We start from the raw sequence: 15,493 nt of genomic DNA, 5'->3' as shown, positions 1-15,493 counted from the left end.
TCTCTCTATCTCTCTCTCTAAACGTAGTTTGGTTAGGGGATGAGGGAGTGGAGATCAAGAGGCAAATCACAGGAATGATGAGGCTTCTGAGTGATAAGACCAGCAGGGTATATCAACGCGTGGTAACAGAGCAGGACAGCTCAACAAAGGAGCCCCAGGAACGGCATCTGACCTGGGTACATCAGCCTGCACCTTCATGTTTTGTATCAGAGGACCACCAGAGCAGCAGCTGGAACTCTGCAGGGGATCCAGGGCCTTCACCTTCATCCATATCGAGCCCCATTGTCAACGGTCCAGGCTGTGGACAGTACAGTACCCGCTCCAAAGCCCAGAGGATCCTCAACAATACCAAGGATCCGATCAAAGTGAACGAAGCGAACGGTATGGTATCAAAGCAGGTTTGAAGAAGAGAAAACCAACAGACATTTAATTTCCTAAAGAAAAAGGATGCTGATAGAAGAGGAGATAGTATCTAATGCTGAACACCAGACAAGCTTTTTAATATATACACTTATACACATGTTGCGGGGCGAGGTATGTTGAGGACCCAACATGCAGAGAGAGCAGGCAGGCAGGCAGGCAGGAGGACGTTAGAAGTGGAGGATTTAATATAAACAAAAAGCGGCAGTACAAAGACTGGAAAACTCACAAAAATGAACTGACGGGAAACATATAGGCAGGAGTACACTGACGCAGGCCCACACACAAGGCACAGGGGGGAAACACAAGGACATGGCTACAAAACGATCTGACAAGACACAAAGGGATTCACAGAGGTTAAATACATGAGGTAGGGAGCAAACAAGGAACAGGTGGTAATATCAGGTGAAACACATCAGGGCGGGGCAGGACAATCAACAAAGGCGGGAAAACTCAGGAAGTAAATCGGACAAGACAAGACAGAAAACCAGACTATCAAAAATAAAACAGGAAACAGGAACACAGACAGAAAACTTGACATCAACTAAACACAGACACTTGACAAAGAATAACAGAGAAGACAGGAATAACTGAAACACACAATACACAGACCAGAATACATCAACACAACAGGGAACAGAAATTAACAAAATGCAAAGCAAAACACCGAAACCATAACAACACAGGTATTTGTGTATTAAGTACGGCAGACACTTTTATCAATATAGAGAGTCAATCACTCATGCACATACAGTATACACACTTGCATGTTTGTTTGCATGTTTAAGTAGACAATCCCTAACCAACATGCCACTGACTTTCCAGCAGATGTAGCCCCTCCTACTACGCCAGAAGCCCCCTGCTGCATGTGTAACTGTAAGGGCACCTTGCACGCTATTTTGCAGGAACTGCGTGCCATGAGGAGGCTGATGCAGACTCAAAAAGGTCAGTGGATAACACAAATACTCACACACTGTGAGAATTTGAGATTTTTTAAATAATAAAATGATGTGTTACCGCGTTTACTAGCATCCTTGGAAAGACAGGAACAGGCAGCATCACCATGCCAACCTCGTCTTGGTCCAGGCCCCGCTCCTCGCTGTAGGCCACGCAAGAGGAGGCCAATCTATAAAGTGGCACCACTGACTGTGTCAAGTACTAGAAGAGCTGCTCTTGTTCCTCTAGAGGCATCACCAAGTATAGCTGCACCTGCAGAATCTGGAAAAAGTGAGGAATGTGAGAAAGAACATGGCTTATCTACATCCAACAGTCACCCTGTTTGCTCTGAGGTTTCTGTGCTGCAGAAGAATCCAGTAACTGTCAACAACAGACACAATCCTGTCCTGAACCAGCTGAGGGGACCTCATTTGTTAGAGGTAATCGGCATGTTAGTGTACATGTGTGTTTTTCTGTGTTGGTAGCTCTAATTTGTGATTTGAGTTTCCCACATTTCCACAGAAACTTGAATGTAATCTCTCTGAATAACTGATTATCAAAAGGTTTTTGTATATATTTATTTTGTACTGTATTTACACAGAGAAAAGAAATGTTACTTAACTCAAACTACCACACATTTGAAAAAGTCACTACATAATGCTGCCTTAATTTTCATTCAGATTTTTTATAAAAATACAGAACTAAGTTGTATTTCTGTTATAAAAGGTTTTCTCTTTAGCATGTTTGTCTACATTTAAGACATTTAAAATCTATTAACTCCATGTGCATATATTAAAAGCCTTGCTTTGTTGCAAAGCAGGACCTTTGTGTCAGACCACTTTGGATCTCAAAATCATAATTTTGGGAAGGTATGAGATATAGTTTTGCACAATCATCCTTGTGCTTTATTTTACAATGACACCCACAACATCAGGCCAGTACTCATGCCAATGACTTCTGTAAAACAATTTGTGTGTTATCTCCTTTTCCTTCGTAAAACTGAATTTATCTTGTTATGCTTTAATTTCCCATTTCCCATAATAATTCAAAGTATGTGTTATTTGATTCTTTTTCAGTCTGAGGTGCGTCTTGCAGAGGATCATGACGTGTATATCTCAAAGGCTCAGCTAGACTCCATTCTGGTCAACTATACACGCTCTGGCAGCCTGCTGTTTCGGAAACTGGTGCGCTCAATGTTTTTAAGACCCAATTGTTTAGCCCTTTGATTGGGGTTAACTTTGCAGTCATGTGGCATCACTGGTTACTTACATTTTATTAAAAACAACAACAAACACCTAATAATGTACTTCCCTAATAAGCTATATACATTCACGAAAGGCTCAACAATGTTTCAACATGGAGCTACTGTTTGTTTAGGTGTGTGCGTTCTTTGACGATGCTACGCTGGCTAACTCCTTGCCAAATGGTAAACGGAAGAGAGGGCTCAATGATAACCGTAAGGGCTTGGACCAGAACATTGTGGGGGCCATTAAAGGTAAGATACAAAAGACTTAATCAGTTGTTTTGTACCAGAGTACAACAATAATGACATAAATGGAACATTAATATAATTTTGTGTACTGTGTCCAGTGTTTACAGAGAAATACTGCACTGAAAACAGAATAGAGAAGTTGCCCGGGCCACGAGACTGGGTCCAGATCCTTCAAGATCAGATCAAACTAGCCAGGAGGAGGCTGAAAAGAGGTACTGATAGAGTCTGTTTCCCGCCTATTTTCTTTCATTTATTGAAGTAGTGTATACTGTATACTTTTTGTCTAGTATCCTGTTTTATTATGTGAGCATGGTCAAAGGAAGTTAATTTATCATTATTAAGGCGTTACCAGGGAGGCCTTCTGTGAACGTGTCCGTTAAACTTGTTCTTCCTTTGACTCCTTAGATGCTGCAGAAGCAGAAGAAGTCTTAAATGGACCTTCCACAAGTATGAACCTTGTATTAAATGTTCACACACACATATATGGCAACACACACACACACACACACACACACACACACACACACACACAATCCTACCCATTTATTCAGTTCATAGTTCTTATATCAGTACTCAATTTCACAATAATGTTACCACACTGCACATAGCTGTACATACTTTACATATCTGTCTAGAGTTCATACAGAATATCCGTATTTACTCTGTTTTTCTTATTATATATTCTGCTAATACACTGCATATATCTATATTATTCTTACTACTAGTATAATGTCACTGCTACTACATTGCACATATCTGTATGTTGTTCATACATTGTTCATTTTACATAGCCATATTTATTCTACTCTTATAACACGGCAATATATTTCTTGTCCTGCCTATGCACCACCTGTCTACTTTGTATATCACATTGCACTTTTCTGCTTTTTTTGCACTTCTGGTTAGACACAAACTGCATTTCATTGTCTTTGTACTTCTACTCTGCACAATGACAATAAAGTTTAATCTAATCTAACTAAAATCTTTCCATCAGCACCCCCCCCCCCACTCTGAGCCCACCATGTCTTTACCTCTCACCACTTCACTGTCACAACACACACACAATTTGGTGTTGCTGGCTCACTCACTGGTTCATAAGCCTTTGTCATGCTGTTGCTGTGACATTTGACATTCTCACACAGCTTCCCAAAATGTCAGCTAATTATCTTCACACCATGCACCTTATCCCTTTTTTCACCTCTCTTTTCCCCTCGCTGCCAAAATAGCAATTCAGTGTTTTTTTTTTTTTTTTTCTAATGAAGAATATGAGACCCATATAAAATTCTCCAAATGTGTGAATGCAGTTGTCTTAGCACACACAAATACACTGAGGCTTTTATGGTAGTGCTATTTTAGATGTTAACATTATTTTCTCACTTCCTTTATAGGCTGTGACTATAACAGGCCTGTCCGTGTGGAGGGGACGGTGGTGAACATGACTGGTTGATTCAAGGGTTGCCACAATGGCCTTACAGCAGATTTGTTGATTGTCTTCATTACTCTAATTTGATGCATTTTGCCACTTTAGATATTTATTTTGCAGCTGTAATCTGCTCTGTGTTATGGATGTAAAGAGAAAAAAACAATAGGACCAAATGAAGAAGAAGCCTGCTTCACCTACCAGACACTTCACCCTTTGTGGTTCTTGAGACCTTTTATTGGACTGATACTGGGATTTACGCCAATAGTCAATGAACTATACAGTGGTTAAAAAAACGTCAGATCATTTTCAGGTTTAGAAGTGACTTACTGTTTACATTATAAGCTCCAGCTTTAACTTGCCTAGTTCTCATTATACTAGAAGGAGTCACAAGTCTAAAATGGGAAGTTTTCCATTGTGGATTGTGCCTTTTAAATGACCAGTATACTTCAATGCGTGTAATGTGCAGTGCAGCATCAACCTTATTGTAATTACAAACATTACATCTAAAAGTAAATATCTTATGTATTTATTTTTTGTGCCAATTTTGCAAATTAAAAATGTGTTGATAGGCTTCAACTGGCTGAAAATATAAACTACAATATTCTATGAATAGTTTTTTTGTTTATTGGTAGAATCTCTTGGGTATGCATATCTGTGCTATTGTTATTAATATTGTGATAGAATTACAGTTTTCTTTAGTTTTTGCTCACTGTGCAAATGAAATGAATAATTTACAACATTAAATATCGTTTCCTGACCGTTTTGATTGTGTCGTTTTTCATGCTAGCTAAAAGATTAACAACACAATAAATTAGAAAAAGACGTTGTATTGTTATTGCTTGATCTCTTTCATAAACATGAACATTTTGTTCTAATGTAAAAAAGAAAAAAAAGTACTTGTTGCAAAGTATTTGTTGCAACATGAACATAATTCTAGCAAAAGGTAAGATAAGCCTCAGCCAGGCAGGCAATGTTATGTTGTAGGTGCAATTGGAGGGAAAACAGTAAATTAAAGGTACACTCCATTGTAGAGATTTTGTTGCCAGACTTTACAGCTCATTAAAGGGGATGTTAAAGCCGCCACCGTACAGGCAGAGGACCCTTTGAGATCTCGCGAGTTTCCTCTTTGTATTGTAAACCATATATTATTTGATGAAGAAAACGTGTGGTCGGATTCCTATATCCATTAAAATATATTCAATTATACGAGATAGCGAATTTTTTTTGTCATCTAGTTCTGAGTTAGAAGACAAATATGTCTCACTTTTCGTCAGGCATTCTCGGAGGACGCCCGATTCTAGCCCCAATGCATTCTGGTGCTGTCCCCGCTCTTCTGTTGGGATTCACCGCTAACGTGAAGCTGGTAAGAATAAACTGGACATAGCAATTAAAGGGGAAATGTTGCAAGAATATAACTCCGCTTTGGTCCTAAAATCGCATTTAGGGCAATTGTAAACACGTATGTTGCACCATATCATTACAAACTTTGCACAAGTAGCATGTTTAGTGCTGTTTTATTGATACGAACTCTGATGTTGCACACATCGCATGGCGAGAGACAGGAAAGGGTTAATTTTTTCCGCCGCCGACATTTTTATTCGGCGCTCTACCGCAACTTTTTAACTTACATGTGCAACGAGCTGGCACTATGTTTTTACAACTATGCATCACATTTGGGTTGTAGCCTGTACATGTGTGTTTTTAAATGTACTGCAGCTCGCACATTCTCAGTTCTTTGTTGCACAGAGCGGCTTCACCTCATGCATTGATCAGCGTTTGCAAGCGAGAGCTAGCATGAAAACTGAAACTGCATTTCCAGCAAAACAAACAAACGTGAAAAAGATGTAGATGTCACTATCAGCACATGTGTGTCTTACAGTTGAGCGCCCAGTAGTTTATAATGTGGTGTACATTACACCGAATAGTTTACATCGGAGCAGCACTGATATTGTCAGCCAGTGCCTCAGGGTTGAATGAACTTAGCAGCATTTTGTCTCTTGAACACTCCCACTCTGTACTAACCGAGGCCCCTTCAGCAGTTTAAACAACAAACCGGGGTTATACGTAACCAATAACTCGTTTGGCTTCTCTATCAGGTGGCCAAGTGTTTCCTATTTTCATATTATCGCGGGTCATTCATGTGTTACTTTTAGATTAATTTGAAAATGTGAGAGTCGGTAAACACGCAACGTTACCAGCTCATTGTAAAGTTGTATTTTGCCATGGGTGTGTGGCACAGAGAGAGAGAGAGAGGTTATTAATAAGAGTATTGGATGCTTTGTAATTTGTAACACTTCATTATTGTGCACGTCAGACTCTAATAACCCCCACCAACATTAATGTTTTTACAGAACTGCCAATTTAATAAATCTTGTGCCTGAAAATGAAAGTGCACTTTTTTCTTAATTTGTACAGAATCAATGTAATTGTATTATTAATTTGTACAGCATCGATGTCGTTTTGCCCCAAACATGCATATATCTGTATAATCGAATGCAATCCAATACCACAGACCTCCAAAAATACTACACATGAATTGATCATTTAATGTTGAGAGAGGTGCTGATTTAATTCTGGTTGTGTTTGTAGAACATCTGGTGTTGGTTTGCTTTGGTTAGGTGTACCTAATATTTCTTCAGCAAAACATTGTTACTTACTTATGTTAAATGTTTGTTCAGCTCTGTAGCTATTTCTGTCACTGGGACAAAAGATGACAAGAGCTGAAATGATAAGTAAATTAATCGATTGTGAGGATTTGCTGCTAGGTTTTGGACTGTTGATCAGACAACTCAAGAAAACATTTAAAGGTGTTCTCGGGACAACAGAGTTAAATCAGCAGCTCTCTGACACTGTCTTATAAATAATAATATTATAAAGGCGGGATTCATTGCAGTGTTCCTTCACATTGTATAGAAGCTCATTTTGTATTTTGTCATGATTCACTTGAAATGATGCACAGAGGAGCACATTTGTGGATTATCTGAAATGGCATTGCAGTGCAGTGAATGAACTGAGGTTTCTTTTATTATTTAAAGTCTATGCAATTAACAACATTTTCTTCTAGCCCCTTGGGACATCCAAGCAGTTTTTCAAATCACCAATTTTGTTGTTCTGTCCTGGTCATTGGCGTGGTCCTAGTGGTGAAGACCCAGAGTTTCTTCAGACATGTCCGTGAGGGAATCCTTTAACCCCGAAAGCTATGAGCTGGACAAGAACTTCAGACTCACACGCTTTGCTGAGCTCAAGGGCACAGGCTGCAAGGTTGGCTCTCCTTATTAAAATCTGCCTTGGATGCATTATTGTCTTTGTATAGCTATATAAATTAAGTATTCTGCTAGATAAGAAATAAGATGTAAAAATGATAATGGTGGTTATTGTCTTTGGTTACAGGTGCCCCAAGATGTGTTACAGAAGCTGCTAGAAGCCCTTCAGGAGAACCACTATCAAGAGGATGAACAGTTCCTGGGGGCAGTTATGCCCCGATTAGGTATTTATGATCTTCATATATACAGCACTATAATAACAAATATGTTACAAAGTGCTTAACAATGATATGGCTTAAACTGATTCACGATATTGGAGGGAATTACCTTTTTTGTATAATTATTCTCATTTTCATTGAAAAATGTTAAAATTAAAATAATTATTATGTGATTTTTGCAAGAATCTGTACCGAACAAAGATTTTTTCTTTAGTCTGTAGGATAGTATTTGTAGGCCTGGATGTCTCCGCAGCACCATGTACTTAATTCATAATGGTTTGACACATATTTTTCCTTTTTAAGAAATATTGCGTGCACCCACCTTTTAGTATATTGTAGCAGCAAAGTAACACAGTCAGAAAAGTGGCAGCGTTGGCAACTGTGGATGCCGGCTCCCATAAAACACCAAAGAAGAAAAAGATAGCCAGGAAGACAGCCTCAACACACTCACCCCACTGCATTCTGGGAGTCAAAACGGCCGGGGCTTGTCATACGAAAAGATGAATAAATAACCGTTCAGTTGTGGATTTATCGTTCTGGACTTAATGTGCAAAGTCTCCTAAAAGACACTGCAGTTCCAGGCCAGATAACACAGCTTCTAAAAAAGGCCTACTATCACACCATAGCCGTCTTTGGAAAGGCCCAGGTGTTAGCTTTCATGCTAAACAAACAGGGCGACACTACCTTGAAGCCATGCAGAGATTACCTAACTTGATTCATGGATTCATCAATATGGATTTATTGTGCAAAGACACTTAGTTCCAGGCTGGATTAAAAACCTTCTGGAAGTCCTACAATAGCACGAAAGACCTTGTTGAAACGGCACATCTCTTATAAAAAAAAAAAAGTCTCTACACTGCATGGCTCTGGAGATATCTGGAGATCTGCTCTATAGTTAAATCTATCGTAGGCAATTTGTTGGCAAACATTCCATAATAATCTTTCAGCCTATTGTAATTCAAGTGGTCTGAAAGAAAACTATACTTCTGCATGGCTCTTGGCTCTGTTGTCAGGCTTTAGAAAATCTAGCCCGTGATGGGAGACTTTGGCCAATGACAGGTCATTTCAGAGTTCCTGTTGGCTGTTGTGCTCATGCATATGTGCCTCTGCGACAGAGAGCTGCAGGAAGAGGTCTCGCTCCACTTCAAATCGTGGCGTTTTTTTTAGCTTTCTACCCACTGCAGCTTTAAGAATTTGTTTGTACAGTACCCAAGCATAAACCTCTTCAAAATATCACATACAGTGCTCTTTTATTTTGAAGGCATAGGAATGGACACATGTGTGATCCCTCTCAGACATGGAGGCCTTTCTCTGGTCCAGACAACAGATTACATCTACCCCATTGTGGATGACCCCTACATGATGGTATGGATCTCCTCTTTTATGGCTATTACTTTTGCCCCATCGTTGTCCTATTCATTATATATACAGTACATGTGACAAATGGAAGGGTGCCACAATTATAATTCTTTGTCTATATTGTTAGTTGTGACGCAGGTTTACTTTACACACCAACCCACACCAATTTTAAGTATTTCTCATTTCTAGGGAAGAATTGCTTGTGCCAATGTTTTAAGTGACCTGTACGCCATGGGAGTAACAGAGTGTGACAACATGTTGATGCTTTTGGGAGTCAGCAACAAAATGTCAGAGAAGGTAAGAGGCATGTCCGTTGATGCGTGTACTTTTGGATCTTGTTTGCAAAAAACTGTAAAGAACCACATCCAAATACACTCATAATAGAGAATCAAAATGAAAAAACATGTTATTCAACAGTTATTAAAGGGAAAAGTGTTGCAATAATGCATTATTATTATTATTATTATTATTATATTTGTATTTATTTTTTTCGTTGCTCCCCGCCCTGCTCTGGATTTTCTGGGTCTTCACAGGAGAGGGACAAAGTCATGCCACTAATCATCCAGGGATTCAAGGATGCATCAGAGGAGGCAGGCACATCTGTAACAGGTGGACAGACAGTGCTCAACCCCTGGGTGGTAATGGGAGGAGTTGCTACAACAGTCTGCCAACCCAACGAGTTTATCATGTAAGAATTAGTTCCATACTGCATATTTACTTACTTGTGTATACTTTTTTTTTGTATATTTTGCTAAAACTCAAAAACCATGATGATGCCATGTTTGACATTTCTCAGGCCAGACAATGCAGTGCCAGGAGACGTGTTGGTGTTGACCAAGCCACTTGGAACACAAGTGGCCGTTGCAGTACACCAATGGCTAGATATTGTAAGTCCACCTGCTCCCTCATGAATAATTTTTGTCTGGACACTTCTGTTTTTAGAATACACACCAATACCATTGGCTGTAAATATTTTTTTTTTTTTATTGTTCAGCCTGAGAAGTGGAACAAGATCAAGCTGGTGGTAACCCAGGAGGATGTAGAGCTGGCCTACCACGAAGCCATGATGAACATGGCTCGACTCAACAGGACAGGTAAAACCTCTATGAATGTGTCCACATACTTGATTTTCAGTCCTAACGGCCTTTTTTCTTCTTTTATTTTTTTGTTAATCAGTGTGTTAAGCTGGGCATAACTACATCAGCAGCCTCAGCTTAGCTGTATTGCACCCTCTGTGGCTACGTAGCTTCTGTTAATAATGTAAAAATCAGTGTTTGGAATAACGCCGTTTAAAAGAACGGTGTTAAGTAACGACGTTATTTTTTCAGTAACTGGTTAATCTAACTAATCACTTTTCCCGTCGTTACAACGCCGTTAACGTTACTGGACATTAAATGCAGTGCGTTGCTATGCACTGATTGAATAAACTGTGTAATCCGAACGCAACCCTGGCTCGCAGCTAGTGAGGAGGTGGGTTAATAACGAGGTAAGCGATTATGATTGGCTAAGGCAGAGTCATGTTTCATGGTAGCCAATCAGAGCCAGTGTTTTTACACACACGGCAGCACACACGCAAGCTAAACAGAGATTCGATGAAGCAGCAGAGATGGCGAGTCAGGAGCAATTCGATGAAAAGTTGGCGTTTTCAAGGTGGAGATATAAGCACTACTTCAAATTCATTGTGGTCAAAGGCAAGAACGTGCATGTAATCTGTACATTATGTCCAGGAACGAAGACTTTGTCGACATCCATTGTAAGCAACTCTAATTTAATGAAGCATCTCACAACGACACGCATCTAAAGCTAGTGGCCAAAACACCAATACCTCCACCACAGATGATAGCTCGCCAACCTCTAGCAAAGAAGGACTCGGAGCAAAGTCCTCCAAGCAGCAAAAGCTAGATCTTTCTGCCTCACAACAAAAACCTATGACAGTTGAAGTCAACCGTATGATAGGCAGGTTTGTTGTTAAAAGTAGGCCTATGTGTGTCATATAAGTTTATATGGAGCAACTTTTTTTTAACAGTAACGCAAATAGTTACTTTCCCTGGTAACGAGCTACTTTTATTATAGAGTAATTCAGTTACTAACTCAGTTACTTTTTGGAACAAGTAGTGAGTAACTATAACTAATTACTTTTTTAAAGTAACGTTCCCAACACTGGTAAAAATATATGCAAAATGAAACTTTAAAATACTAAAAGATAATGTTCCATGTGAGATGTGCATACTACAGCTTCATGCTTGCGTCACACACAAAATATATGTTTTTTTGATTGTTTTCAAGATGGCACACAATGTTTGGCCCACAATGAGTGACAGTCTTTGTGAATATTTGCACAAACTGAATAGTCAATATTTGTTCATACCACTGAGTAATCTTCAACTGTTAAAACAGAGTTGTGCACATCCCTTATCAACCAACTAATCATCCAAATGCCCTTCTAAGTCCCTCTCTCACTCTGTCCGTCTTCGCTTGTAGCGGCTGGTCTCATGCACACCTTCAACGCTCATGCAGCCACGGACATCACAGGGTTTGGCATCCTTGGCCATGCTCAGACGTTGGCACGGCAACAACGAAGTGAGGTGTCATTTGTTATCCACAACCTCCCAGTGCTCGCCAAGATGGCCGCCGTTTCCAAGGCCTGTGGGAACATGTTTGGACTCATGCACGGCACCTGCCCTGAAACATCAGGTGTGTGTGTGTGTATATACATGGCTCTGTTTTCTTTCTTCCATAACCATTGTATATTGTGAATGTAAAGGTTACAGTATATGGCACATTTGTAGAGTGAGACAAAATGCTTTGCAGGTCAATGTAAACAAATGACAAAATGCCCAACATAACAATACACCAAGGTAAGGCTGATGCATTGTTCTGAGGGCCACAACAACAAAGATTCAGTCACCCTAGCTGTAGGGATGCCACGGTAAGAAAACTTTCCACCGGTTAATACACTGGACATTTCACAAGAAAATATATTTGTCCTCAACGCTCAATATCTGTAGAGCACGTTGCAGCTGCCCCTGGCTCCGCAGTGGCCACCAAAGTTTACAGTTTACAGATTGCCTCAATAACATTATCAGGGTCCCTATTAGTATTTGGTTTAAATATGAAATATTTAAATATTGGCATATTGGCGCTTTTGCTTTTCTCTTTGACATTGAATCCTCTGCCATCGTTGGTAAGCTCTCCTCTCTAAGTAATTCCTGCCAATTTGTGCTGCTTTAAGGAGCAGACACTTTCAGTTTATTTATTGTTTTTGTAAATAGATTTTGATTTTTATTGAAATAGAACATAACCAACATACAAGTGCTCTCTGTGTTCACAAAAATATCAGAACAGGAAGGAAATAAACCAACATCCACACCAAAATGACTTCAGGTAGCGCACGACTGTCCTTACCCCAAAAAGTTAAAGAAGAGGAGAGAAAAAATAAATAAATAAAATAATAAAAAATTAAATAAATAATATACACTGTAATATCAAATAAATATACACATACATACATACATACGCACACACACACACATATCTATATATAGACACTTTCAGTTTATAATTGTAACGTCTGTTGTCCGACTAAAACACGATTTATGCTTCTGTGTTAAATTGATGCCCTGGCTACGTACGTGGAGACACTGACGTGCATCTCTCGAAAAATGTAACTACACATCGCTCGGCCGTGGCTTGGTAGCGTTGCATTTCCCCTAACTCATTTCCTGGTTCTCCTTCTCCATAAACAACATGAAATCAAGGAGAGGGTTAACTTTTCCTGCTACAGATTTCCAACCGTGATCAGAAAGCGCAGGGGAGACACTTTGTTTCTCTCACTATGACTCTAGCGCCGGTAACCGCTCCGAAGCTAATTACGTCACTCTCTCACTCGCTCTACCACACATACACACACACACATACCGGCCCTGCTATTCTCTTAAAGAGATCAACGCATACACCCACGCACAAGTATAAACTTCAGGCCACTTAGGTAGGCTACGAAGAAAGCTCTGCGTGGAGCCTCCGCAGAACCATAACTTACACTTAGGTATTGATAACACACTTAGTACTCTACAACTTAAGAGTCAGTGAATCTGGGCGCTGATACGCAAAAATTAGCTAAATGGGTTTTATTTCTATAACAACAAAACAACACTGGTGGGCAAGTAATCTAATTTGTTACCCGACCACCGTGTAACACCAGAACCACTGACTACCGCGGCAAGCCTACTTTGCTTACGCATTCTGAATCAGCTGCAGTTTCTCAGAATTTGTTCAGTCATAGTTTGTCTAATTGGGACAAGATTAACTAACTTTACAACATAGAGAGAGACAACAGTAGCCTGGCTCCACCCTCATACGTACTTCCACTCACTTTTCATTTTCCTTTTCCTTCAGTACTCCGTCTGGGTTTGTGGTATATTCTTGGGTTTTCTCTGGCCAAATATTTGGCGGTCCAATCAGCAAACAGAGGGAGTGGCTGAGAACCATTACGTTGAGGACGCGCGCTAGAAAGATGCGAGCGAAGCCATTCGGTCCGTTGTGGCAACGCTGCCGAATATCCAGAAGTTAAAGCTTGAGCAAGAACAATCTTTGCTGAGTTGTGTTGGTGGCCATGATGTTGTGGCCCTCCTCCCCACGAGGTTCGGGAAAAGTTTGATTTTCCAGCTCGCTCCGTTAGTGGTGAAGGAGTTGGCTAAGGCCAACGCTAGCGATGCTAATGCTAAATATAAGCCGATAGTTGTTGTCGGTCTCCCCTCTTTTTGCGCATGACGTACGTCACGACCAAACATGCCAGGTTATGGCAGATCCCGAGTGACTCTGGGCAAACCCAATAGTTTTAAACTTCAACAGAGTACCCGCCTTCAAGGAAGTTAACACTTGTCAATGGAGAGTGACCAGACTCTCTGTACAAATGAAATGTACCAGAGTCTGGTAGGACCAGGCTAAGACAACAAGCCATTATAGAAATACATATTTTAAGCAGGAAAAAGCTAAAATGTCACAGTAATTTGCTCATTTAAAGCCCTAAGAATATGACTTAGTATAGATTGAAGTTGGACTGAAGGTAATTTGTATCCTTTTGAAGCTACGCTTATCCAATCCTTTAAACCCAACTTGTATAATTGTTTTGGTTTGAAACATAGTGTCTTTCACATAACAATGCTAAGGGGAAAAAAAAAAAAAAACTACTAATGATATGTCCAAGTGGAAACAGGTAAAGGGAGAATAAGCCTGGACTGAGAATTGAGCCCTGTGGGACACAAAGAGGAACTCAAAAAGACAGATAAATCCCTACAGGGTCTTAATACCATCAGTCAGAAAGATAGGATGAAACCCACTGCACTGCAGCACCATCTAATGTCACCTGGGCCCTGTGCCTACAATAATGTGATCAGCATCAGTTTCACGGGCAGCACTTAGATCCAGCAGTAAGAGAACTAAGCACTTACCAGCATCACTACCCGTTAAAAACATAATTTAAGACCCTTGTGACTGACTTCTTTTACTTTCACAGGAGGCCTGCTTATCTGTCTGCCTCGGGAGCAGGCTGCCCGCTTCTGTGCCGAGATCAAATCCCCAAAATACGGCGAGGGCCACCAAGCGTGGATCATTGGGATTGTAGAGAAAGGAAACCGCACTGCTCGCATCATAGACAAACCGCGGATCATAGAGGTGGCACCACAAGCAGCCACACAGAATGTCAACCCAACTCCCGGTGCAACTTCTTAATCCACCTTTGCTGCATCATAAACCGGAAGCCTAATGCTCTGCTGAGTGTTTTTAGACACATAAACTACAAAACCATCCTAGAGTCTTGAAATATATACACAACATAGTATGTACACAGAAAAGACTGGGTTGGCGTGTATCTACATGAAAAACAGCCCCACACAGTGGCCCAAGAGGCATGTCATCACCTAGTGGACTCAACCTGCAGTATCCCCATGATAAAAATTGGTAAGAATTGGAGCATACTTAAAGTCCATTTGCCTTTCATGTCTGTTGTATTCTGTTATGTTAAATGTTTGTGATTGGCAGACAGCTTCTGATAAGAGAGTGATGATGATGATGATGATGATGAAGACAATAATGTGATACTGTTGATTCATTTTGAATCTAAAGAAGTCTGGTGTCTGTTGCCTCTTAGGGTCTTTTAAAATTGCTCTCATCAAGCAAGCGGACCGCATGATGGTGTTTTTGTTTGTCCATTCACTTTGTACAGTTATAAAGCCTAGTTTTAGTTCATTGCTGTAACCGATGCCTTGAAAGAAACAGAGTGCGACCAGAATGGTTTGTTTTTTTATTACTTTCACTTTTTGTATTGTCCCCACCTCAACTAATAAATATTCAAATAGAACACCGTTTGGTTTTGCTCACTCTT

General features: G+C 40.1%; 2 protein-coding genes across 7 annotated transcripts in view; both read left to right on the top strand.

Moving 5' to 3' along the window:
• Positions 1 to 4,846, top strand: part of bend7 (BEN domain containing 7) — a 5,713-nt gene extending 867 nt beyond the window's left edge. For 3 of the 5 annotated variants that reach the window (XM_028585362.1, XM_028585364.1, XM_028585365.1), the window contains exons 3-10: positions 28 to 381; positions 1,246 to 1,365; positions 1,450 to 1,796; positions 2,433 to 2,540; positions 2,734 to 2,851; positions 2,947 to 3,060; positions 3,254 to 3,295; positions 4,237 to 4,846. In XM_028585362.1, coding sequence (XP_028441163.1) covers positions 28 to 381; positions 1,246 to 1,365; positions 1,450 to 1,796; positions 2,433 to 2,540; positions 2,734 to 2,851; positions 2,947 to 3,060; positions 3,254 to 3,295; positions 4,237 to 4,295 — 1,262 coding nt within the window. In that variant the 3' untranslated portion in view covers positions 4,296 to 4,846. The remainder of the gene's footprint in view (positions 1 to 27; positions 382 to 1,245; positions 1,366 to 1,449; positions 1,797 to 2,432; positions 2,541 to 2,733; positions 2,852 to 2,946; positions 3,061 to 3,253; positions 3,296 to 4,236) is intronic. The other 2 variants (XM_028585363.1, XM_028585366.1) reach the window with 2 other exon arrangements.
• Positions 4,847 to 5,372: 526 nt separating this feature from the next.
• Positions 5,373 to 15,469, top strand: sephs1 (selenophosphate synthetase 1). 2 transcript variants are annotated; one of them, XM_028584858.1, is made up of 10 exons: positions 5,373 to 5,634; positions 7,410 to 7,532; positions 7,662 to 7,758; positions 9,014 to 9,117; positions 9,301 to 9,408; positions 9,645 to 9,799; positions 9,908 to 9,998; positions 10,106 to 10,205; positions 11,593 to 11,805; positions 14,627 to 15,469. In XM_028584858.1, exons 2-10 carry the CDS (start codon positions 7,437 to 7,439, stop codon positions 14,839 to 14,841), a joined length of 1,179 nt encoding a protein of 392 aa, XP_028440659.1. In that variant the 5' UTR covers positions 5,373 to 5,634; positions 7,410 to 7,436; the 3' UTR covers positions 14,842 to 15,469. The 2 variants fall into 2 exon arrangements, with proteins under 2 accessions (XP_028440659.1, XP_028440660.1); XM_028584859.1 differs by lacking the exon at positions 5,373 to 5,634 and adding an exon at positions 5,646 to 5,730.
• The last annotated feature ends 24 nt before the right edge of the window (positions 15,470 to 15,493 follow it).

This window comes from Perca flavescens, chromosome 8, assembly GCF_004354835.1.
Source record: "Perca flavescens isolate YP-PL-M2 chromosome 8, PFLA_1.0, whole genome shotgun sequence".
In the NCBI taxonomy this organism is placed as follows: Eukaryota; Metazoa; Chordata; class Actinopteri; order Perciformes; family Percidae; genus Perca; species Perca flavescens.
The sequence above is the reverse complement of the archived record's forward strand: the minus strand, read 5'-3'. Positions and strand labels throughout refer to the sequence as shown.